This window comes from Pristis pectinata, chromosome 19, assembly GCF_009764475.1.
Source record: "Pristis pectinata isolate sPriPec2 chromosome 19, sPriPec2.1.pri, whole genome shotgun sequence".
Classification (NCBI taxonomy): domain Eukaryota; kingdom Metazoa; phylum Chordata; class Chondrichthyes; order Rhinopristiformes; family Pristidae; genus Pristis; species Pristis pectinata.
Window position 1 is genome coordinate 19,182,330 of NC_067423.1, and position 25,059 is coordinate 19,207,388.

Genomic DNA, 25,059 nt, shown 5'->3' on the forward strand with positions numbered 1-25,059 from the left:
TGCCTGTTTAACCAGAAATTTCAAGGTTTAGCACTAACTGAATTCGTTCTGGAATGATTCTGAAATATGATGGTTTAATGCATTATTTTAATTGCACAAAAGCTATCCAGCTGAGAATTAAGGTGGAATGAAGAACTGGCTTTTTTAACTTGCAGCTTTTGGAGTTTGCAGGTCACTTTCAGGGACTATTTCTATGAATTACATTGGCTGACACAATATGAATCCTGCAAGTAAAATTACGAAGCTGTTTGTGGATGTTACTGGTGTATAAATTGAAAAGAACAGAGGAAAGGAAAATATGGGGAGCACCATCGTTTAACACTCACCTTGCCGAGAGGTTTCTGTATCTACAGTCTGTTAGGAACATGTTTATTAGTGCAAGAGTAGGAATGCACTTGATGAAATTCATCATCTCTAAAGTTCTACAAACGTTGTCATGTGTCGAGGAAAGGTGGACACATAGAAGGGGATTGCAAAAAGCTTGTACAAGTATGTGAAAAGAAAAAGATTTGTAAAAACAAATGTAGAAACGGGCAAATTTATAACAGGGAGCAAAGAAAAGGGAGAACAGTTTTAACAAATAATTTGGCCCCCTCTTCACAGAACAGGATGCACATAATTTCCAAGAAATGCTGGAGACCCAAGAATCTAATATCAAGGAAGAATTAAAGGAAATTAGTATTAGTTTAAAAGAAGTACTGGAAAAAGTAACTGAAAGCCAATAAATCCCCGTGTCCTGACGATATATGTCCCAAGTACCAAAGAGGAAGCCATGAAAATAATGGATGCATTGATTGGCCTCTTCCAAAATTCTTTAGATTATGGAACAGTGGGGGGTAGAAATGTAACCCCACTATATAATCTTAAAAAAAGGATAGAAAAAAATGGGGAAACAAAGTGGTTTATCTAGTTTCTATGTTTATAAATGCTACACTTTTAATTTGTAATGAAATGTAACCTCTGATTAGTTGGGGCTTAATGCCTGGTCAAGGAAGTCTCTGAAAGCATCCTGTTTATTTTGTATAATAACTTCCAAGGTGTATTTCGGATGGGTGAGAATTAAGCACCCCATGAGTTGGAGATGTGGTCATAGAAGAGGTTGACCTGCAGCCTTTTAGGATCATTGGCATGTTTTCTGAATGGGCTACTTCCACTCTTTGTCAAATATGCTGCTGAAAACATTTGCAAGCCAGGTCCATGAAGCTGTCCTAAGGATCTCTGGAATTCTCTGTCAGAGCCAATAACTTTTCCAGACTTGTGGATGCAAGCTCACAATCTGCTTTTGCCATTGTGAAAGAGACTTGGCAAGAGCAGACTGAATTAAGCTGCCACAACTCTGTGGAAATGCTGTATGTACCTTTGATCACCAACACCTTTTAAATTGGCAACAAGGACAGTGTGATGGAACAGTCAGCTGGGCTGAGAGTTCTACAGCTCAGAAACAAGCCCCTTTGGCCCACCATGTCCATCAAGCAGCTATCTATTCTAATCCCATTTTCCAGCATTCATCCTGTGGCCTTTCATACCATGGTGTTTCAAGTGTTCATCAATTTGATCAACTTGAGTACTGGCTGGAGGCATCCTCGGCTGAGAGCCACCATCTCCAAAATAGTCTCTCACTGACACTCGCTAAGGTGAGGTCCATTACTGCCCCTTCTCTAGTATGACTTTGTGCAGGTTCAAAAAGTTTTCCTTAAAAATTCCACCCCCTCTAAGCCATTTATGTGATATTAATTAAAATTGCAGAAGTAGAAATCCACTAATACTGTTGTTATTAATTTTAGCTTTACAGTGATTTGCCTACATAGGTACACCTCTATCTCCTGCTGACTGTTTGGACTCAAGCCAAGCGATCACACGTTTTTCACTTCCAAGTTCCCCCTATATAGATTAATTTGAAGATGCTTCAGGGAAATCCTCTGTGCAACAATGGGCTCCCTGATTTAATAATACAATGCCACCACATATTTTACATTCCCCCTACAATACCTGAAGATTCTATACCAAGTGTTACCTTAAAACCCAGCAAGCCAATTTGTTGCATGTGCTTGTGTTAGTACTGAAAATAAGAGTAAAAGTGAAGAGTAATTCTCAGGTGGTTATGAATCTTGGGGATTCTCTACCCCAGCGGACTTTGAATACTCGGTCATTGAGTATATTTGGGACTGAATTAGAGAAAGATTTTTGGGCAGCAGGGAAATTGAGGGACATGGGGTTGGGCAGAAAAATGTTAAGACCCAGGATTATACTAGCCATGATCTTATTAAATGGTGGAGCAGACTTGAGGGGCACTGTAACCTCCACACAACGGGAAAATTATAAAGACTTGAAGTGGTACCGAAAAGGGTTATCAAAATGTTATATGGGTTGAGGTACTTAGATCGTTAGAGGTTATTAATGTTAAGGGCCTCTCTCCTTGTGCAAGAAGGCTATCAGGTATCCATCTTAGAGGGCTTTGGAAAAGAATTATTGCCTCTGGCAAGTGAGTCAATAACCAGAGATCTAAATATTGGCAAAAGACCAAGTAGGAAAATGAGGGGAGTAGAATCAGGAATTGTCAACTTGAAGCAATGGCAAAAGTTGATTACATAAGTAATTGTAAGGGAATTGGACTTGTTTTTATGAAACTTCCGTACAATTGTCTTGAATCCTGGAAGTGAAACATTCTTTCAAAGAGCAAGCAGGGCAGGTTGAATTTCCACCTACTGTGCTTCAAGTTCCCATGATTTCTCTGATTACAGGTCATACGAGGGGATACTGTACAAGAGGGGCGCTTTACTGAAAGCTTGGAAACCACGCTGGTTCGTACTTGATAAAACCAAACATCAGGTAACCCTGTGCACCCGTCTCCTCTGTCTTGTTTCACAGTGGGATCCTGTAGTACCTCAGACAGGAGTTTTACACAACCAGGCAGCAAGTACAAACAGACAATACAACACTTGGTAGTCATCACTGACCCCGATTTGTAACAACTTTAAATTAACCATTGAGATGGGCTTACAATGGAGGTGCAATTTAATATGGATAAGTGATCCACTTTGGGAAGAAACAACATTTAAGAAGCAGTGTAATCCAAATGGTGATGGGGTCGTGAGTCCAAAGCAAGTGGCCTGGGAACGAATGCTCACAAATCTTTAAAGCCAACAAGAAAGTTGGTAAGGCTGTTGTCATGGTCTGGAGTGCACGATCTAAAAGGATGTGTAATCAGAATGCAATGCAGCTATCAGTAGTGGACATGGAGTATTTTCATGGATATGAGTGAAAACTGGGAAATGGGATTAAACTGGAGAGCACTTCAAAGAACCGGCAGGCACCATGGGCTGTTGGCCTGATTCCTGTGCTGTGAAATTTTATGAAACAAGATGGACAGTTTAAACTCGAGCCAGACAAAGCTTTCATGGATCATCAGACCACATCAAACTTGAGGGCATGGTGCTTCTTCTGGGAAACTATATTTTAGTATTTAAGCCAAGCAATAGCAATGTGAAAGAACAGGTGTAGCTCAGAGCCTGTCATTAAACTTGTGCGTAAAGATAGATTGTGTCGTACAAGCCAAGAGTAGGAATACTACACTGGTTGCCTGAGAACACAGCAGAACTCATATGTTATCTTTTACAGCTGAGATATTACGACAGTAAATCAGACACAGATGTAAAGGGGATTGTGGATCTTGCAGAAGTGGAATCTGTTACTTTGGGAACTGCAGCAATGGGAGCTCCCAAAAGCATTGAGGAGAAAGCCTTCTTCGATGTGAGTCTCTATCAGCAACACTGCAGATTTTATTACATGTTACAATGCTGGGGTGTGTAGGAGCTAAAACTATCTCTTTTATTTTACTTTGTAGCTAAAGACGACAAAAAGAGTTTACAACTTCTGTGCCCAGGACTGCCAGAGTGCCCAGCAGTGGATTGATAAAATCCAGAGCTGCTTGTCAGATGCATGAGCACCTTGCTCTGCAGGCATTGCCCATGTATGACTGGGTAGAAAGTTTGGATCACCTGGATCTCTCTCGCTAATGGACAGCAGCTGTTGTATTGAAGCAGAGCATTGTGGGAATTAGTAACTTCTCAGCCACCCAATCATGGAGTCCAAAAGAATTGATGGAGGACGGTGATTGGATGTCTTGCTACCCACATCCAGCACTGGCATACTTGTGCATTTGTTGATGGAAGTCCACTTGAGAGTTGGGAGCTGCTCAGAGAGATGGTGGAGAGGCACATTTCTCCACTAAAGATGGTACAGATTAGAATAAGAATAAAGCAAACACAAAACCCTTTAATCCTTTCTTCCTCAGAACTTTTCTCTCATGGTAAAATTTCCTCTGCTTATGGTTCTGTTAGGGTTGACATGTTAGGTCACCAACTCGTAACCTAAACGCCACGAGCTAAAAATTTTTCACCAAATTAGTTCAGAAGTTCCAGAACTTGAGCCATATTTTTTTGGATGAATTGCTTGTTTTCAGAGAGGATGTGGATTGATGATCAGTCATTTCACTGTTTATTATTGACCTTGTTACATATTTGTAATCAGTGTTTCCAACATGCCCATTCTCTTTGTGATGCTGCAAACCTGTCAGGTCAGCATGAGAACTGAACAAGTCAAACAGTTCAAGGGTGCAATTCCTGCATCAGAAACAGTTGGCTCCAAATGAGGGGAATGTTTAAAGTCTCTTGCCTTGAAGTGAATTCTTTCTCAAAAAGATGGGCTATATATATTAAAAAAAATGCAATCTGTTGTTTACAAATAGATTTGGGAATAATTTTTGCTTGGGTCTGATTTTCATTGGGTTAATAAGCTGAGTGAAATCTCACTCCTACATACCTGAGGAACGCTGCAGAAATCTGCAAACAAATTTGCCAAGAGGTAAACTGCATCTGTTTGCAGCCTGTGTGGATGGGAGTGGGTTGAAGGTACAGTATATGTTGAGCAGCTCTCTGAGGGAGTGTTAATGTTCATTTAAAATGACTAGATATCTTCAAACTGCAAGGACAGCAGTAGGACAATGAGGGATGTGTTTGTGTAATTGGTTCTACATTAACTTATGCAAAAGGGGGTAGAGCTTGACAGCTGGTATATGCTCAGAATGTTTACAGATACAGCTGTGAAAGGTTGTGTGCAGTGAAGCTGGTTTGACCAACCCCTTTCCCCAGACTGCCTCTATCCCACTTCCTCCTGACGTGCCTGGCCTTCCCTTCCATTGAGTCATACTGAGCACATACTGATTCCATTGAGTATCAACAGGCAGATGGGATGGGCAAGGGCAACTGGGAGTGGGAGGATGAGGGGGCTTCCAGTTCTTCTGGGTGGCTGCACGGAAACATCACAGCTGTGAGATTATTTTAGCAGTGTTGTAGCTTTGATTCTGTTGTTAGTGATGTACAGCTGTACATAGTTTAATTTGTGTTCTATTTATGCAACAGCTTCCTAATTATCAGTGTACAGGTTGGATGATAGTTTGTGTATCCACATATATTTGCATCTTTTCCAGTGTTTCTTTGAAGAAAGCAAAGTCATTGAGCCAGCTGTACACTGACAGATGGCTCAATATTGTGTATTTTGCCAATCCACTGCAATAAAGACTTCATAAGCATGCCTGTTCTGTTCAAGCAGCCTCAGTGTCAGAGCATCAGGAAGCAACAATACTATTGGTTTCAGTGTTCACAGTGCAGCGTCTTGGTGATCTTCACCATTCTAAACTACAGCAGATAGTCTTTAACATCCACTTGGTAGCTCTCAACAAATCTGTCCAAAAATAGAATAATCCATACTTTGGGGTGAATTGAGTGAAACTGATGGGCCTTTGACCCCTGTGACTTGGGAGTCTCAACCTCTCAGTGAATCTGTATTCAAATATATTGAGGCTATTTCAGCATATGGTTTCCAGTTAAAAATTATCCTGCTATTTAGTGTTAATATTGTGATTGCCAAGTTAGAAATACTGATACTAGAATCTCTCTCTCAACTCATTCTTTCTCACTCTGTCCAAATCATGTACTCTCACTGTTGTGAGCAGTTTCTGTAATTTTGCAGCTTGTGTTTGTTTGATCTCACTGTGCTATTTCACAATGTCTTAAGTTCTGTAATGTTGTTTGTAGTTCTTTGCTGTCAGATCTCCAGTCAGGTTCTATTATATGTACTTGATCCCAGTTAACTTCTAACATCGTTAAAGTTGTACAGTGTGATGATAGAGACCTGAGAACTATTACTGGCCTCACTAAGATCTGGGAGGTGCAAATTCTGTTTGTGCTGGTTTTGTTGAAGAAAAATACTGTCTTCTAAACAATTGATTATTTCATTTACTTGGTGTAGAAGATTTGGCATGGGAACTTCTATTTCCAACAAGTTTAACAAACACCTGATCTTCCCAATGTCACAGAGCATTGAGTTGTATTCTAAAGCCTGAAAGAATGGTGTATTAACATCCAAATTAAAGGATGTTTCATTAATACTACCAGTTGGAGCAGGGTCTTGGAATGAGTGGAAGTGGCCTTTCGTTCCTCGTTAATGTGCCTCATTATCATCCTCCTCACGAGGCTGCCTCACTGAGGCTTTATCTTGCTGCGATGCTGGTTGTTCTTTGTACTGTGCTAAGAATAAAACCAGGATGTGCTGGAAATACCCACAGGTCTATCCAGTAAATGGTCCATATGTCTGCTTTATTTTTGAAGTAGTTTTAGAACTAGGGCATTTCCAGGATTTCAGTTTATTTTCATTTCACTAGAGTTCACCAGGACTTTGGAGTCTGTCCCTTCATTGTAAATAATGGAAGCTGAGCAGTATCAGTGAGCTTCTACTATTTTGTTTCCTTCTCAATTATCCAGCCTGCTGCCAATTGGTACTGGGGCTACTGCTGATGGGGGGGCTATCATCACAAGACAAGACAAAGGAGCAGAAGTAGGCCATTCGGCCTGTCGAGTCTGCTAATTGGATTACTAACAAAGAAGCACGACAGTACAAGTTTGTGTCTGTGGTTGATAGTTTGCCCTAACTTGAAATTTTAAAAAAACAAATTTTAAGTGTATATTTTGTTCCTCATTTCTTCAGGTGGGAGAAAAAGTTTCTACTCAGTGACACCATTTTAGCATGTTCAAAATCAACTAGACAAGGTTTAGGTGCAGAATAAAGCTGGCTTCAGTTTCCTCAATTAAACTTTTCAGCAATCTGCAGTACAGGGTACAACTCTCTCTATGCTGTCCCACCAAATGTTGCAGAATAGGCCCAGCACTGATGCAGCAAATCATCCATTTAAACAATTCCAGGGCAGATATAGCATGGGTGAGAACATCCCCTTTTCGTTCTGTCATCAAATACCCTCTAGACAGTAGGCATGAGTTACAAGCTTTTTCCATGTTTTATACAATGACGTGCATTACCTTTTAGGGTTAATCTCCCATCTGCTGTACTAAAAACACATTCCTATTCATGTGTCAGTGTTTGGAACTTTCTGGGTTATCAGGAATGGTTTTTGTTTTAATTTTGCTGTGGGATATGCCCAGTTGATTCTGGGGCAAGGAAATGGATTTAATCTAATCCAGTGCAGGAGACTGAGGGAAGAGTCTGGGCAAGATTGACCCCCAGGTGCATATGAGAAGTCCACTGGTCCAGTTGTTAACCTGTCTAGTTTCCACAGTTGGCTGCTGCATTCTGCATGTTAATGTATTGTGAGCTTTGCAAAGTCTGGAGGATAGAAAAGAATACTTCCCCCTTCAACTTTCTAAAGGGGCATCAGCTCTCCTTAAGGCTCCCATGTTAGGAAGTTCACGACTTCACAGGGAGATTCTGTAGCTTCATTTCATGTAATCCACTGAATCCTTTGGTAGCCCTACATCATGGGATCCATCTGATTCTGCAGTCTTTTTTTGGTAGAACAACAAAAAAATACAGACAGATGAAAGAGTGGTGATTGGCAGAAGTAAGCAAATTGTTAGTTGATGTCCCATTTACAAGATTGTAGTGTTGAGTTCTTGTTTGTTGTGTGCTGAGTATGATTTCAGGGAACTGACAGCAGGAAAGCATGGTAGAGGAGGTAGCATCTTATCTGGCACTTCAAGTGAACATTTTGGCAGATTGAGCCATTAATTTTTGGATTTCTAAAATCCTCTGTTTCAGGCTGTGTTTAGTTTAAGAAGTGATGTTTTCTGTCCCTTCTCACATTTATAATTTTACTCTTACCCTAAACTTTTAACTTTGAAAATACTTTTATTTGAAATATGAAGATAATTTGTACATATTCTCAATTTACATTTCCTGTATAAAGATGGGTGAGTCCATATTGTAAAATACATTAACCATGTAGAGTTTGGGATTTCTATTAGAGTCTGTACATTGTGGTCTCCATACTGAGTCCTGTATTGTGCTTAGAGAAACAGGAAAAACAAATTTAATAAAATATATATGTAAGTATCAGGTTTGGCTCTTTATTTAAAAGTAAAAGCATGAGTGAGTGTGTATGAAAGTCTGTTGTGGTTCAGTTAGTAATATTCATGCCCAAGTAGAAAGTTATGTATTGTGCTGTCCATCTTAGCAACTAATCAATATCATGTTACCCATGTCTATCCTCCTCACTGTCATAACACTAAGATTTTAGTGTCATCTGCAAACTTAATCACCTACAGTTCTATCCAAATCACTAATATGCAATACACATTTCATCACATTCTGCTTCTGATTACCATGCCAATTTTGAATTCAACTTGCACTGGATCCCATACGCTCTAACTTTTTGGACCAGTCTCTTGTGTGGGATCTTGTCAAAGGCCTGACTGACAAAGTCCCAACATGGTTCCAGTTGAATGCATGTTGGCTATTGCATTTAAATCAAAGTTTCCATTGTTCCCTCACTCCTCTAACATGGTGGCAACTCCCCAGGTCACTGAGAATATTTCTTGAAGTTCAATCTTAAGAGGAATTTTTTCTTTTGGAGTTTTAGTAACCTCTCCAATTCTTATGAAGTTCAAATCTACCTGTGTTAGAAATATTACCAACACTCTGGAAATTTTGCACCATCTCAATGAGTTAATGCAATTCTTTTTGTATTGTACATCTTGTCAAACATCCAATATTTAATACTTTATTATAATCATATTTCCTTTTCAACATCAGTCCATGCTGGTTCTTGGGGTAATCTCACTTTCCTGTAACATGATCTTAAACATTCCAGTTCATCTGAAGGTTTGGTCCTCAACCCCGGTGGCACCTACAGCATGCATCACAAGACAAGGGAGCAGAAGTAGGCCATTCGGCCCATCGAGTCTGCTCCATGAGCTAGACTAAATCTAGCGCCAATTTCTGGCCTTTTTCCCCATATCCCTTGATACCTTGACTAATTAGGTACCTATCAATCTCCTCCATAAACACACCCAATGATCGGGCCTCCACAGCTGTATGTGGCAATGAATTCCATAAATCCATGATCCTCTGGCTAAAGAAATTTCTCCTCATCTCTGTTCTAAACAGGTACCCTCTAATTCTAAGACTGTGCCCTCTTGTCCTGGACTCGCCCACCAAGTGAAATAGCTTAGCCACATCTCCTCTGTCCAGTCCTTTCAACATTAGAAATGTTTCTATGAGGTCCCCTCTCATTCTTCTGTACTCCAGTGAGTACAGTCCAAGAGCTGACAAACACTCATCGTATGTAAGCCCTTTCATTCCAGGAATCATCCTCTTAAATCTCTGAACCCTCTCCAACGTCAGTACATCCTTCCTCAGATATGGGGCCCAAAACTGCATACAGTATTCCAAATGATGTCTCACCAGTGCCCCATAGCGCCCCATCAACACTTCCTTACTTTTATATGTTATACCTCTCGAAATGAATGCCAACATAGCATTCGCTTTTATTTACCACTGATCCAACCTGGTGGTTAACCTTTATAAGAGGACCCCCCAAGTCCCTTTTGCACTTCTGTACTTTGAATTTTCTCCCCATCTAGATAATAATCTGCCCATTTATTTCTTCTACCTAAGTGTACAACCGCACATTTCTCAACAGTGAATCTCATCTGCCATTTCTTTGCCAATGCTCCCAAATTATCTAAATCTCTCTGCAACCTTCCTGTTTCTTCAATACTCCCTACTCCTCCACCTATCTTGGTGTCATCTGCAAACGTAGCCACAAAATCATTTACTCCATAATCTAAATCATCGATGTATAATGTAAAAAGAAGCAGCCCCAACACCAACCCTTGTGGAACACCACTGGTAACTGGCAGCCAGCCAGAACAGGATCCCTTTATTCCTACCCTTTGCTTTCTCCCTATCAGCCAATGCTCCACCCATTCTAATATCCTTCCTGTAATTCCATGAGCTCTCATCTTATTAATCAGCCTCTTGTGTGGCACCTTGTCGAAGGCCTTTTGAAAATCTAAATACACAACATCCACAGCCTCTCCCTTATCCACCCTACCTGAGATTTCCTCAAAAAACTCCAATAGGTTGGTCAGGCAGGATCTTCCCTTCATGAAACCATGCTGGCTTGGACCTATCTTGTCTTGCACCTCGAGGTATTCCATAACCTCACCCTTGATCAATTCCAATAACTTTCGAACCACCGATGTCAGACTAATAGGTCTGTAATTTCCTTTGTGCTGCCTCCCACCTTTCTTATACAGCGGAACTACATTTGCGACCTTCCAGTCCGCTGGAACCATGCCAGAGTCTATTGATGCCTGGAAAATTATCACCAATGCCTCCAATCTCTAAAGCCACCTCCTTCAGAACCCGAGGGTGTGCTTCATCCAGTCCAGGAGACTTAACTGTCCTTAGTCCATTTAGCTTCCCGAGCACTTTCTCTTTACTGAATTAGTTCTATCCCGAGACCCCTGACTATCCAGTATATTATTGCTGATGTCCTCCACAGTGAAGGACCGATGCAAAATACTCATTTAGTTCCTCTGCCATGTCTTTATCCATTATAATCTCTCCTGCACAGTTTTCAATTGGTCCTATAGCTACCCATGTCTCTCCTTTACTCTTCATGCATTTAAAAAAAAAACCTTAGTATCCTTTTGTATATTATCTGCCAACTTCCTTTAATAATTCATCTTTTCTTTCCTCATGACCTTAGTTTCTTTCTGTAAGTTTTTAAGTTTTCCAGTCTTCTGTTTTCCCACTAAATTTTGCTTCCTTGTATGCCCTCCCTTTTGCTTTTATTTTAGCCTTCTCCTCTCTCATTATCCACATTTGTGCCATTTTCCCATTCATAACCTTTTTTCTTGGAATATCTATCCCACACTTATTTCTTGTTGAAATTTCATCCAATCTTCCCCTCTGTCCCTCCAACTAGCTTACATTTCCAATCAATTTGGGCCAGTTCCTCTCTCATGCCACTAATTTCCTTTGTTCCACTGAAATGTTGATACACAGGATAACAGATTCTCCTTTTCAAATTTGAAACTGAACTCAGTCATATTGTGATCACTACTTCCTAATGATTCCTTTACCTTTAGTTCCCTAATCACCAGTTTGTTACACAGCACCTAATCCAAAACAGCTGATCCCCTGGTGGGCTCATCAAGTTGCTTCAAAAAGCCATCCCGCAGACATTCCACAAACTCACTCTCCTGTGATCCACTACCTTCCTGGCTATCCCAATCCACCTTCATGTTAAAATCACCCATAATTATCTTGACATTGTCTCTCTGACACACTTTTTCTACTTCCAGCTGTAACTTCTAGTCCACATCCCAGCTGCTGTTAGGGGGCCTATATATAACTGCTACTATTGTCCTTTTACCTTTGCCATTTCTGAACTCCACCCATAAGGATTCTGCTTCTTCTGACCTGATGTCCCTTCTTTCTATTGATTTTATATCATTGCTCACCATCAGGGCCACACCACCCCCTCTGCCAACCCGCTACTTTCCTATACACTGTGTACCCTTGGACATTCAGTTCCCAATCACATCCGTCATTAAGCCATGACTCAGTGATTGCCACATTGTCATATTTTTTAATCTGTAGCTGTGCTACTAGGTCATCCACTAATGCTACCTGTATTTAAATATAGTACATTTAGACCAATATCTGCTACCGATTTAGCTTTATTTCCATTGTTCAGCAAATTATCCTGTCTTTTCACCTGCCTGTCCTTCTTACCATCTTTGCTGCATGCTGTCTTGGACTTGTTTCTATATACCTCTTCCTCTATCCTAACATCCTGGTTTCCTTCCCCCTGCCAAATTAGTTTAAACCCTCCCGAACAGCTATATTAAACATTCCTGCCAGGATATTGGTCCCCTTGGAGTTCAGGTGTAACCAATCCTTTTTGAATAGGTCATACCTCCCCCAAAAAAAGGTCCCAATGATCCAAGAATTTGAAGCCCTGGCCCCGGCACCAGTTACTCAGCCACACATTCATCTGCCTGCTCCTGCTACTCTTACCTACATTAGCACATGGCACAGGTAGTAATCCTGAGATTACAGCCCTGGAGGTCCTGCTTCTCAACCTTCTTCCGAACTCCTCATAATCTTCCTTCAGGACCTCCTCTCTTTTTCTATCTATGTCATTGGTACCTACCTGTACCAAGACTTCTGGCTGATCACCCTCCCCCCTCAGAATATCCTGGACCCGATCCAAGACATCCTGTACCCTGACACCAGGGAGGCAACACACCATCCAGGTATCCTTGTTGGGCTCGCAGAATCTCCTGTCTGTTCCCCTCACTATGGAATCCCCAATAACCACTGCATTTCTCCTTCTCTGCTGGACAACAGCACCAGGCACGGTATCAAAGTCCCATTTGCTATGGTCTTCCTCTGTCAGGTCATCCTCTCCAACCGTATCTAAAATGATGTACCGATTTGAGGGGGACTGCCACAAGTACTCTACAAATTCTCTATAGCTTCTATCTCTATAGCTTCTATCTCCTCCTCACTCTCCCTAATCAACCGAAGGTCATAGAGCTGCAGCTCCAGGTCCCTAACATGTTCCCTGAGGAGCCGTATCTCAATGCACTTTGCGCAGATGTAGTCATCGGGGAGTCTGGTAGTCTCCCAGGCTCCCCACGTCTGACACTCCAAACACTAATCCCAGATGCATACTGATTACGGTATTATCTAATGCTACTAAAATAATAAACTAGTAACTTACCCCCTCTCTATAAATCTCACCAAGCCTTACCACTCTGACGATGACTGCTCTGCTCGACACTGGCTCTCCTATGTAGCGAAGGTAGGTCGTTCCACCATCAGGATGCTCGCATCATTCTCTGATGCTCTGTACACTGGGTGCACTAGGCCTCACTCTCAACGTTTGCTTTTTTCAAAACTTGTCATTCAGCTTCCTTCCTGAGTACCTAGGAACAAGATCTTGTGTAGGTTAGTGAAGTGATGGCAAGCAATTCAACACCAACACATAGCTAAACTAGGGTGGGTCAACTTTTGTCTTGGAGCAATGATGCAGACTTGATGGGGTTGGATCCAGACCTAAGATAGAATGTGGGTATTAGCAGCCTTGTAGCAAGGCAAGGATGGGATCAACCCATCAAGTCTGCATCATTGCTCCAAGACCAAAGTTGACCCACACTTAGTTCAGCTATGTGTTGGTGTTGAATTGCTTGCCATCTCTTCACTAACCTAATGTAAGCTACACAAGATCTTGTTCCTAGGTACTCAGGAAGGAAGCTGAATGACAAGTGTCTGCCATGCAGGGGACAGTGATATTTCAAGTTTGTACTGGATCCATCACGCCCAAGTTGCCTAAAGCAATGATATGGTAATTTTTCATGCCATGGCTATTATTTATAGGGCGTTTCACTAACCATTTACAGAAATCCCCGAGAAACTATTAACACATTGCATTAAAAGCAATCTATTTTCCTAACAAGATAAGTAATGTTAGGGGACAGTAGAGAATAATGGTGAGATACTCCTTGGCAGGAAAGTGACTAGTATCCCACAAGAATCTATATTCAGGCTAAACTATTCACTGTACATGATTTAGATAATGGAAAAAGAAAGCTACACATCCAAATCTGCTGATAACAGGACTAGGAGGCATTGTAAATGGAAGCATTAAGTACAAATATTAACCAAATAGGCAAACTAACAAATGCCACTCAACGTAGATAAATAGGAGTTGATCCTAAAAGTATGATTTAACAAATACCCTAAAGTTGAAGAAGTGGAGGACTAAAGAAATTTCAAGATCAACATGCACACTATAAATGTATCAGAAAAAAAAGAGTGAAATGAAATGTTGGCCTTCATTTCTAGACAGCTGCAAAACAAAACAGATAACCAACAAAACTGGTTTGACCACTGGGAATACCAGGAGCAATTTTGGACAATTTGTCATTTAAACCTCAAGTCTGGGTATTATCCTGGTAAAATGTGTTGAATTACAAGGAGAGAGAGTACAAAATGACCTTAACAATTATAATGGAGAAAGTAGTGATAATTTGCTGTTTAAGGTGGTTGACAATAAAGACTTATTTCCAATGCTCTAGGACTGAGGATCATAAACTAAAAATTAAAGCCAGGCCTTCCAGGAATCATTGAAATGCACTTTAAAAAAAAGCACCTGTAGAAAATTCAGGAAATACTTAACAAGTCAGTCAGCACCTGTGTAAAAGGAAATAAAGAAACTTTCAGGTCTACAATCACTCATCAAAACCTTCAGGGATGTTAGTAGGTTAACAGTACTGCATCCAAAGAGCAGAATGAAGTTTGGAGCACAGCAACTGTTGGTGGTTCAATTAAAAATCTGACTTCTGTCAAGCATGTTGAAAGATAATGGAGTCATGAACTCATGAATGGCAGAACAGGCTTGAGAGGCTAATGTTACTATAATTGATTCATGCTGTCTCCGGCTCCCCTACCAATCCCTACCCCAGGGGAGGAAAAAAAAGGCAATCTGATTTGCACAGTATTCTCTAGACCAAATATTTAAGCTCCAGAAATGGTTTGACCCCTCTGTCTCTCCCCTCACCAAAAAGATTGCTACAAAACCCAACATTCACTATGACTGCCACCTTGTTCTAGTTACAGGAGCCTTATTGCCCAAAACCAGGTTTCCCTACCACAAACAGTGAGGAAGTTATTTCCCAGACCATCAACATCCACCCCTTGCCCCACCATGGCAGATGCCCACACAGGCTATAACTGGTTCCACTCCACTCAGACAACAAATAATGAAGTTGAAAGCACAATTCATGCACAAAATATTAGGGAATGTTTCTGAAAAGGCCTTTATTAAGATTAAGTCAGTTTCAGGAAAGGTACTATGCCTCAACAATGTCAGAATGGTTTGTCTCAGCTCACTGATTTACTGTTTAGATTAATGCCAGTTATCAGGATCAGTTTCCACAGGGAACGCAAAAAACCTTCGCAGATGTTTTTACAGCAGCTAAAGCTCAAAGTGTTTACATAACCAAAAGAACATTACATTAACACACAAGGGGAATTTCAGAAGGGCTTCCCATAATTTTTACATAAGCACAAATACATACCATGGCAGAATGAGGTAAATGCTCCATGCATACAATTTAAGATTTGGCTGTATTTTTAAACCATATATATATATATATACACACACATATATATGTCTCAAAGAGGCACAATTATTAACCAAGTTTTCCCTATACTACAGTGGAAAGTATGATTTACTCACAAGCCATTAAAACAGCAAACCAGTGCCCTTTGTAACCTGATGGTTTATTCCTAAATTGGTGAAAAATGCACAGCCATCAAGTAAAATATAAATTCTTGTAGTTTTAAGTGATATACTTCCATTCAAAAAGCATTTCCTACCAAGATCTGGGTTAGCATAACAATTACATTGGCCCATAACTCACATTGGTCGCCCGATGTTACACTGTGAAGAAAATGCCAACACTTATCCTGTATTAGAGAAATATACTGGGCAGGGGAGACATGACCAAACCATCAAAATAAAGGGCAACTTGACACATCAAAGATAAAAGGCTCTTTCACGCAGGGTAAAGATAAGTTAATGAAAAGAAAGTTGGTTTATCCAGTCAACACCTGATTGCTGCAGTTAAGCTAAGATTGCTCACGAATCTGTTCATCTTATAACTGGTACTCTTCACAAAATGAAGATTTAAAAACTCATTCTACAAGCTACAGTTTAGCTGGTGACTGAACAAGGCTTCATGTGTCCACTCATTTTCTAAATCTGAAACAATGCAGCCATGCTCACTACGGCACCTGCAGCCAAAAAAGCAAACATCTGCGAAACCTCTTCTTTTGCTGGAATCCACTTATTAAAAACATTGATGATTGTGGAACTCTGAAGGGCGGGGGGGGGGGGGGGGGGGGGGGGGGAGAGCATCATTGTGCATCAAGGAACCGCTTAAAATACTCTATGGTCCAAAATCAGAAGATTAAACAAGCTCTGTGGGATACTGTTCATGTGGTTCATCCAGTTATTTGGGTATGTATTTAGAACTGCAGTGGGAATCTACTGTAGTTGGAAGCAGGTTGCAAAGTTCTCTTAGTCACAACCAAGTTCTAACTTGCAACTAAGAGGCAACTTATGCTGTTATTCCTCAAACTGGTCCTGCAAGGAACATCCATGCATTGTTGAATGAAAGGATAATCCCTGTCCAACCTTTGATAAATTTTAAAAAAACATGCATTATAAAGAGCTGGCAAACAAAAGGAGATGAAATGCAAAGTAAGGGTACAGAATGGAAGAAAGGGAAAATAAGCTGTTTAAAGTCTTTGAATTCAAGTCCTAGCAGTTGTCACACCAATGCAGGCGAGAACATGGATGTCATTCTTCTCCTACAGTTTGGTCAGCTCGTTGGACAACCAGTCCAGTCCCTCATATAGACCAGTACCTTGGGTAGCACATGTAGCCTGTATGTGCCACTGTGAAGACAAGGAGAGAGAAATTAAAATCAAGTTACAACAATCCTATCTAAATAATGAAGTCTCAGTATATAATCTCTCACATACTTGCACTGGCATTCTATCAGATGACCTTTGTTCTAATGCACAGCAATATGGAAACTAGACATTCAATAAAGGTAATGAATAATGATGTAACAAACTAACAAGAATAATTGTAAGTTTCAAAATGATGTTGATTTTCAGGTTTTACAGCAAATTCTGCTGAAGTCTGAATCTTTAATGCAAGGTCAGACCAAAATCTGTGCATTATCTTAAATATATAGCTATGTGATAAAAGGCAGCGAAAGACAGAGGCCAAATTACCGCTTAGCATTACACCAAAATGGAGAAAATGGGTGATTTTTATAAGCCGCCTAATTGAGAATCAGTCTTGTACATTATTAAAACATGAATGCCATACAGCACGGAAACAGGCCCTTCAGCCCAACTGCTCCATGCTGACCAAGATGCTAATCCAAGCTAGTACCATTTGCCCATATCTGGCCCACAACCATTTAAATCTTTCCTATTCATGTACCTGTCCAAGTGTCTTTTAAAAGTTGTTATTGTATCTGCCTTAACCGCTTCCTCTGGCAGCTCATTCCATAAACATCTGTGCAAAAAAAGTTACCGAAGTTCCAATCTTTCCCGTTTCACCTTAAACCTTTGCCCTCCGTCTTTTCCCAGGATTAGGGAACCAACAACTAGAGTGCATTCATCCTATTTATGTCCCTCATAATGACCTCTATAAGATCACCTCTCAGTCTCCTGCAATCAAAGGGAAAAAAAAGTCCTAGCTTGTCCAACCTCCGCCCATAACTCAGTCCATCAAGTCATGGCAACATCCTTGTAAATCTTTTCTGCAACCTTTCTAGCTTAATAACATCTTAATAACAAAATACTCCTAGTGCAGCCTCACTAGCATCTTGTAGAACCACACCATAACCTTCCTACTTCCATACACAATGCCCTGAAGGCCAGCGGGCCAAAAGCCTTCTTTACCACCCTGTCTACCCATGACGACTCTTTCAGGGAACCACGTACCTGAACTTCAAGGTCCCTCTGTTCTATAACACTCCCCAAGGCCCTATTGTTCACTGTGAAAGTTCTACCTTGAGTTGACTTTCCAAAATGCAACACCTCGCACTTATCTGAATTAAACTCCATTTGCCATTCCTCAGCCCACTTACCCAGCTTATCAAGATCCCCCTGTAATTTTTGATAACCTTCTTCACTATCAACGACATCACCTATTTTCGAATCATCTGCAAACTTACTAACAACGCCTTGTACATTCTCATCCAAATCAATGCTATAGATGACAAACAACAATGGGTCCAACACCAATCCGAGGCACATCATGAGAAACAACCTTCCACCCTCTGCTTCCTTCCATTAATCAATTCTGTATCCAATTCACCAACTCTCCCTGGATTCCATGCAGTCTAACCTTCCAGAACAGCCTACCATGTGGAACCTTTTCTAAGGCCTTACTGAAGTCCATATCTACCACCCTGCCTTCATCAACCTTCTTGGTCACATCATCAAAAAACTCAGTCAAGTTCATAAGACAATCTCCAATACACAAAACCATGCCAATGACCCCTAATCAACTCCTGTCTTTCCAGATGCATATATATTTTATCCCTCAGATTCCTCTCCAGTAACTTACCTATCACAGATGTGAGGCTCACTGGTCCATAGTTCCCAGGTTTTTCCTCTGTAGCCCTTCTTAAATAAAGGCACAACATTCACTACCCTACAGTCTATTGGCACCTCACTCATAGCTAACGATAATACAAATTTCTCAGCAAAGTGCTCCCACAATTTCCTCTCTCGCCTTCCACAGTGTTCTTGGATATGCTCCCCTACTGTCACCTGACCCGATTACCCAAGAGTAGGCCCAGCTTTGCCCCCTTCCTGGAGGGTCCTCTGTATATTGCCTGAGGAAACTTCTCCTGAACACACTTAACAAATTCCACCCCATCCAAGCCCTTAACAGTATGGTGGCCCCAGTCAATGTTAGGACAGTTAAATCCCCTACTATGACAACCCTATTATTCTCGCAACTCTCCACAATCTCCCCACATATTTGTTCGAATTCCTGTTGACTATTTGGGGGCTTATAGCCAATCTCGTTCAAACCCTCCCTAGTAGCACTGGCAAATCTGGCTGAGCAAAGTAATGGAACAGTAAGGCTGGCCTTCATTTGTGATTCCAGTTCTCATTAGTAGTTTCAGAGATTAGCAGCAGCTCCCAATAGGACATTCTTTACATGCAAGCCACCATAGATGCGAGAAAATTAAAATTAACCATTTTTTGATCTTTTTCTCATTAAAGATGGCAAGTAGCAGTTGATCAATGAGAGCAATGGAGCTCAAATCTGTCATCTTTCAAAGCTCACATAACAGCAGTTGCAGGAGGGGTCACCAAAGAGATACATTCCTACAGTGCCTTTGAACATCTCAGCACATTGCAAAAGTCACTCCACATTTCAACACTCATTTGCTTTGTAAAGTTAGAAATGTGCACATAGCAAAATGCCACAAACACCAAAGAGATACATGTCCAGATGATCAATTTTATCATCATCAGGGACCCCCCGCCATCCAGGTCATGTCCTTTTCTCAAGTCTGCCATCAGGCAGGAGGTACAGGATCCTGAAGAGCCACACCTTAAGGTTCAACAACAGCTTTTTCCCCCACACCCATCAGGTTCTTGAACTGACCTGAAAAAAACTCCAACACTACCTCAGACTGTATTTCTTTTCCTCTCTCTCAACTTGCACTACTGCCATTATGTTTACTTTGTCATACAAGTTATGTAATGATTTATGTTAATGGAAGTTTAGAACATGGAACATAGAACATTACAGCACAGTACAGGCCCTTCGGCCCACTATGTCGTGCCAACATTTTATCCTGCTCTAAGATCTATCTAACCCTTCCCTCCCACATAGCCCTCCATTTTTCTATCATTCATGTGGCAATCTAAGAGTCTCTTAAAGGTCCCTAACATATCTGCCCCACAACGTCTGCTGACAGTGCGTTCCACACACCCACCACTCTAAAAACCCTTGTGTTAGCCATTTTCACCCTAGGAAAATGTCTGACTGTCCACTTGATCTATGCCTCTTATCATCTTGTACACCTCTATCAAGTCACCTCTCATCGTCCTCCTTTCCAAAGAGAAAAGCCCTAGCTCACTCAACCTATCCTCGTATGACATGCTCTCTAATCCAGGCAGCATCCTGGTAAATCTCCTCTGCACCCTCTCTAAAGCTTCCACATCCTTCCGATAATGAGGTGACCAGAACTGAACACAATACTCCAAGTGTAGTCTAACCAGAGTTCTATAGACCTGCAACTTTACCTCACAGCTCTTGAACTCAATACCCCGACTAATGAACACCAACACTCCATATGCCTTCTTAAACAATCGACCTGCGCAGCAGCCTTGAGGCATCTACGGACATGGACCCCAAGATCCCTCTGTTCCTCCACACTGCTAAGAGTCCTGCCACTAACCTTGTATTCTGCCTTCAGATTTGATCTTCCGAAGTGTATCACTTCACACTTTTCCAGGTTGAACGCCAGCTGCAACTTTTCAGCCCAAGTCTGCAACCAATGTCCTGTTGTAATCTACAACAACCTTCTGCACTGTCCACAGCACCACCAACCTTTGTGTCACCAGCAAACTTACTCACCCACTCTTCCACATCCTCATCGAAGTCATTTATAAAAATCACAAAGAGCAGGGGTCCCAGAACAGATCCCTGCGGAACACCACTCCACACCGACCTCCAGGCAGAATACCCTCCACCTGAATCCACACAGCTAAGTTACCCTGGATCCCATGCCTCCTGACTTTCTGAATGAGCCTTCCATGAGGACCCTTATCAAACGCCTTACTAAAATCTACATATGCCACATCCACTGCTCTACCTTCATCAATGTCCTTTATCACATCCTCAAAGAATTCAATCAGGCTCATAAGGCACAATCTGCCCTTCAGAAAGCCATGCTGACAGTCCCTAATCAGCCTATGCTTCTCCAAATGCTCATAAATTCAGTCTCTATTGGTATTGGTTTATTATTGTCACTTGTACCGAGGTACAGTGAAAAGCTTGTCTCACAAACCGATCATACAGGTCAATTCATTACACAGTGCAGTTACATTGAGTTAGTACAGAGTGCATTGAGGTAGTACAGGTAAAAACAATAATAGTACAGAGTAAAGTGTCACAGCTACAGAGAAGGTGCAGTGCAATAAGGTGGAAGGTTACAACAAGGTAGATCATGAGGTCAGAGTCCATCTCATTATATAAAGGAACCGTTCAATAGTCCTTATCACAGTGGGTAGAAGCTGTCCTTAAGTCTGGTGGTACGTGCCCTCAGGCACCTGTATCTTTCTAACCCGATGGAAGAGGACAGAAGAAAGTAATTTGACCATCTCTGAAGGAAAACTCACCGGTCTGCAATTCCCAGGGGTTATCCCTATCCCCTTTCTTAAAGGAACAACATTTGCCACCCTTCCTGTAGCCAGTGAGGACGCAAAGATCATTGCCAAAGGCGCAGCAATCTCTTCCTCGATTCCCGCAAAAACCTTGGATATATCCCATCTGACCCCAGTGACTTATCTATCCTAATGTTTTTCAAAGGTTCCAGCACATCCTCTTTCCTCACGTGAACATGCCCTAGCGTATCAGCCAGTTGTACGCCATCCTCACAAACGTCAAGGTCTCTCTCACTGGTGAATACCAAAGCATAGTATTCATTAAGGACCTCCCGTACCTCTTCCGACTCCAGGCACGTTTCCTCTTATCCCTGATCGATCCTACCCTCACTCTAGTCATCCTCCTACTCTTCACACGTGTAGAATGCCATGGGATTTTCCTTATTCCTACTCACCAAGGCCTTCTCATGCCCTCTTCCAGCTCTCCTAAGTCCATTCTTAAGCTCCCTCCTGGCTGCCCTGTAACTCTCCAGAGCCCTGTCTGATCCATGCTTTCAACTTTCATCAATGCACCATAGAAAGCATCCTACCTGGATGCATCACAGCTTGGTACAGCAAATGCTCTGCCCAGGACTGCAAGAAACTGCAGAGAGTTGTGGACACAGCCCAGCACATCACGGACACCAGCCTCCCCTCCTTCGACTCTGTCTTTACCTCTCGCTGTCTTGGTGAAGCAGCCAGCATAATCAAAGACCCCACCCACCCGGGTCATTTTCTCTTTTCTCCTCTTCCATCAGGTAGGAGATACAGGACCCTGAGGGCACGTACCACCAGACCTTAGGACAGCTTCTACCCCACTGTGATAAGACTATTGAGCGGTTCCCTCATACAATGAGATGGACTATGACCTCACGATCTACCTTGTTGTGACCGTGCACCTTATTGCACTGCATTTTACTCTGTACTGTTATTGTTTTTACCTGTACTACATCAATGCACTCTGTACTAACCCAATGTAACTGCACTGTGTAATGAACTGACCTGTACAATCGGTATGCAAGTCAAGATTTTCACTGTACCTCAGTACAAGTGACAATAATAAACCAATACACCTTAGGTAAGCTTCTTTCTTCCTCTTGACAAGATATCCTAAGTCTCTTGTCAACCACGGTTCCTTCACTCTACCATCCTTACCCTGCCTCAATGAGACAAACTTATCCAGAACCCCATGCAAGTACTCCCTAAACAACCTCCATATTTCCACTGTGCACTTCCCCAAGAACATCTGTTCCCAATTTATGCTCCCAAGTTCCTGCTTAATAGTATCATAATTCCCCCTCCCCCAATTAAATGCTTTCCCATATCATCTGCTCCTATTCCTCTCCAAGGCTATGGTAACGGTCAGGGAGTTATGGTCACTGTCTCCAAAATGCTCTCCCACCGAGAGATCTGAAACCTGATCAGGCTCATTACCCGGTACCAGGTCCAGTATGGCCTCTCTTCTAGTCAGCCAGTCCACATACTGTGTCAGGAATCCTTCCTGTACACACCTAACAAACTTTGCTCATCGATCCCTTTTACACTAAGGAGGTGCCAATCACTATTAGGGAAGTTGAAATCACCCATGACAACAACACTGTTATTTTTGCACTTCTCCAAAATCTGCCTCTCTATCTGCTCCTGCTCCTCAGTGTCTCTGCTGCTATTTGGGGAGGGGTCTGTACAATACTCCCAAAAGAGTGATCACTCCCTTCCTATTTCTGACTTCCACCCACATTGACTCAATAGACGATCCCTCCACAATGTCCTCCCTTCCTACAGCTGTAACATTGTCCCTGATCAGCAAAGCTACTCCCCCACTTTTACCTCCGTCCCTGTCCATTCTGAAACATCTAAACCCCAGAATATCCAGCAACCATTCCTGCCCTTGTGACAGCCAAGTCTCTGTAATGGCTACCACATCACAGTTCCATGTACTTACTCATGCTCTGTTCATCACCCTTGTTCCTGATACTTCTCGCATTTAAGTAAACACACTTCAGCCTATCCAACTGACCGCAATTTTGCCCTTTCAATTGCCCATCCTTCCTCAGTTTTTCTACACGCAGCATCTACTTGTACACTAAGCGTACAAACCTGTGACCAATCACTCTGGTTCCCATCCCCCTGCCGAACTAGTTTAAACCCTCCCTATAACATATGTTTAATGTTAACTTATGTTTAAGTTAACTTATGTACTGTACTGATGCTGCAAAAAGCTAATTTTCATGGCATTGATACCATGTGTGTATGCCTATGACAATAAACTTGAGCAATCTTGATTGAAATGTCAATATTAACCAGGACACTGGAGGATAATCCTCTTTATAGACTGCTGTGACACTTTGTGGCCACTAGAATGGTTCACATTTCATCAAAAGGATAGCATTTCTACAAGCGTTCCACTTCTCAGCTGCACCTTCCCACCCCGCACCTGTATTGCACTCTTTCAGTACTGCATTGGAATAGATTATCTACTCATGTATAGAAGTGGGACATGAACCCATTATCTTCAAATTCAGATGTGCGAGTGCCACCATTGAACCTTAACTGTTTCTAACCATCAAGGTGCATTAGCTACATACACACTCCTTGCTATGAGTGTCCAGGTCAATTTGAGATGTATGATTAAGGCCCACCACCTTCTTGCAGAGAATACATTTACAAAGTAAACAGATGGACATCTTAAACAAAATATATACATCAATTATGTGTAGGCACATTATGAATATAAAGTCTTACAGTTCTGCCGCTCATGTGTTGTAGTCCCAGCTTGTCAGAAAGCTCTCTCACTTCCATGGCATTTGGCAAATCCTGCTTGTTTGCAAATACCAGCAACACTGCATCCCTCAGCTCATCCTCTTGCAGCTGGGAACAAAGGGTAAAGAATATGCAGTATGAGCTCAGCAATTATAAATTAAAATTAAGGTTAACAGAACAAGGCTGAGAAGAAACAAACTTAAGAAATTTAAATCTCACTTATACATGTCCAATTTGTTACTGTGAGGGCTTTGCTGCACAGAAGGGGAAGGAAATAAGACGAGGAGAGCAATGGTGTTAGGAGATTCTATTATAAGGGAGGGGCAGATAAGTGTTTTCGTGGCCACAAACAAAACTCCAGGATGTTATGTTGATCCCTGGAGCTAGGGTCAAGGACATTCTGATTAACACTTAGGGCTATGATATCATTGCCATCACTGTGACGTGGTTGAAAGACAGGAAGGACTGGCACAGTATCCCAAGGTATAGCATTTTCAGGCAAGACAGAAGGGGGTGTAAAAGAGTTGCCATCACAACGTCATTCAAGGAAGGTGCTTCAGAACTGAGGGAGGATATCCTGGAAGGCTCCTCAGAAGAGACAATATGGGTAGAGATGAGGAACAACTGTGCTGTGACTTTGCTGGGGAGTGTATTACAGACTTTCTAAAAGTCAACAGGAGAAAAAGGAACTGATAGGAAAGCAAATAGCAGAGAAATGTAAAAAAAGGATTACACTACTAGGGGATTTAAATTTCCCTAACATTAACTGGGATTGCCTTAACATAATGTCTCAGTGATGGCAGTGTAAAAGCATCAGAAGAGATGCAATTTTTTGAGGTGTCTAGGAAAGCTTTTTGACACAGTTTATAGATAGACCAATGAGGGAAGGAGCATTACTTCACTTTATCTGAGGAAAATAGTCAAGTGGAGGGAGTGTCAGTGCAGAAGCCT

The 25,059-nt window shown here is 41.6% G+C and overlaps 2 protein-coding genes across 2 annotated transcripts in view; one reads left to right on the forward strand and one right to left on the reverse strand.

Moving 5' to 3' along the window:
- Positions 1 to 8,398, forward strand: part of sbf1 (SET binding factor 1) — a 141,394-nt gene extending 132,996 nt beyond the window's left edge. The window contains 3 exon segments of the mRNA XM_052033617.1: positions 2,742 to 2,829; positions 3,619 to 3,750; positions 3,845 to 8,398. Of these exon segments, the coding sequence (XP_051889577.1) occupies positions 2,742 to 2,829; positions 3,619 to 3,750; positions 3,845 to 3,943 (319 nt within the window). The 3' untranslated portion in view covers positions 3,944 to 8,398.
- A 6,766-nt stretch (positions 8,399 to 15,164) lies between these two features.
- Positions 15,165 to 25,059, reverse strand: part of LOC127580264 (ADP-ribosylation factor 4) — a 35,178-nt gene continuing 25,283 nt past the window's right edge. The window contains exons 5-6 of the mRNA XM_052033422.1: positions 24,091 to 24,216; positions 15,165 to 16,833 (exon numbers count right to left, since the gene is read on the reverse strand). Coding sequence (XP_051889382.1) covers positions 16,747 to 16,833; positions 24,091 to 24,216 — 213 coding nt within the window. The 3' untranslated portion in view covers positions 15,165 to 16,746. The remainder of the gene's footprint in view (positions 16,834 to 24,090; positions 24,217 to 25,059) is intronic.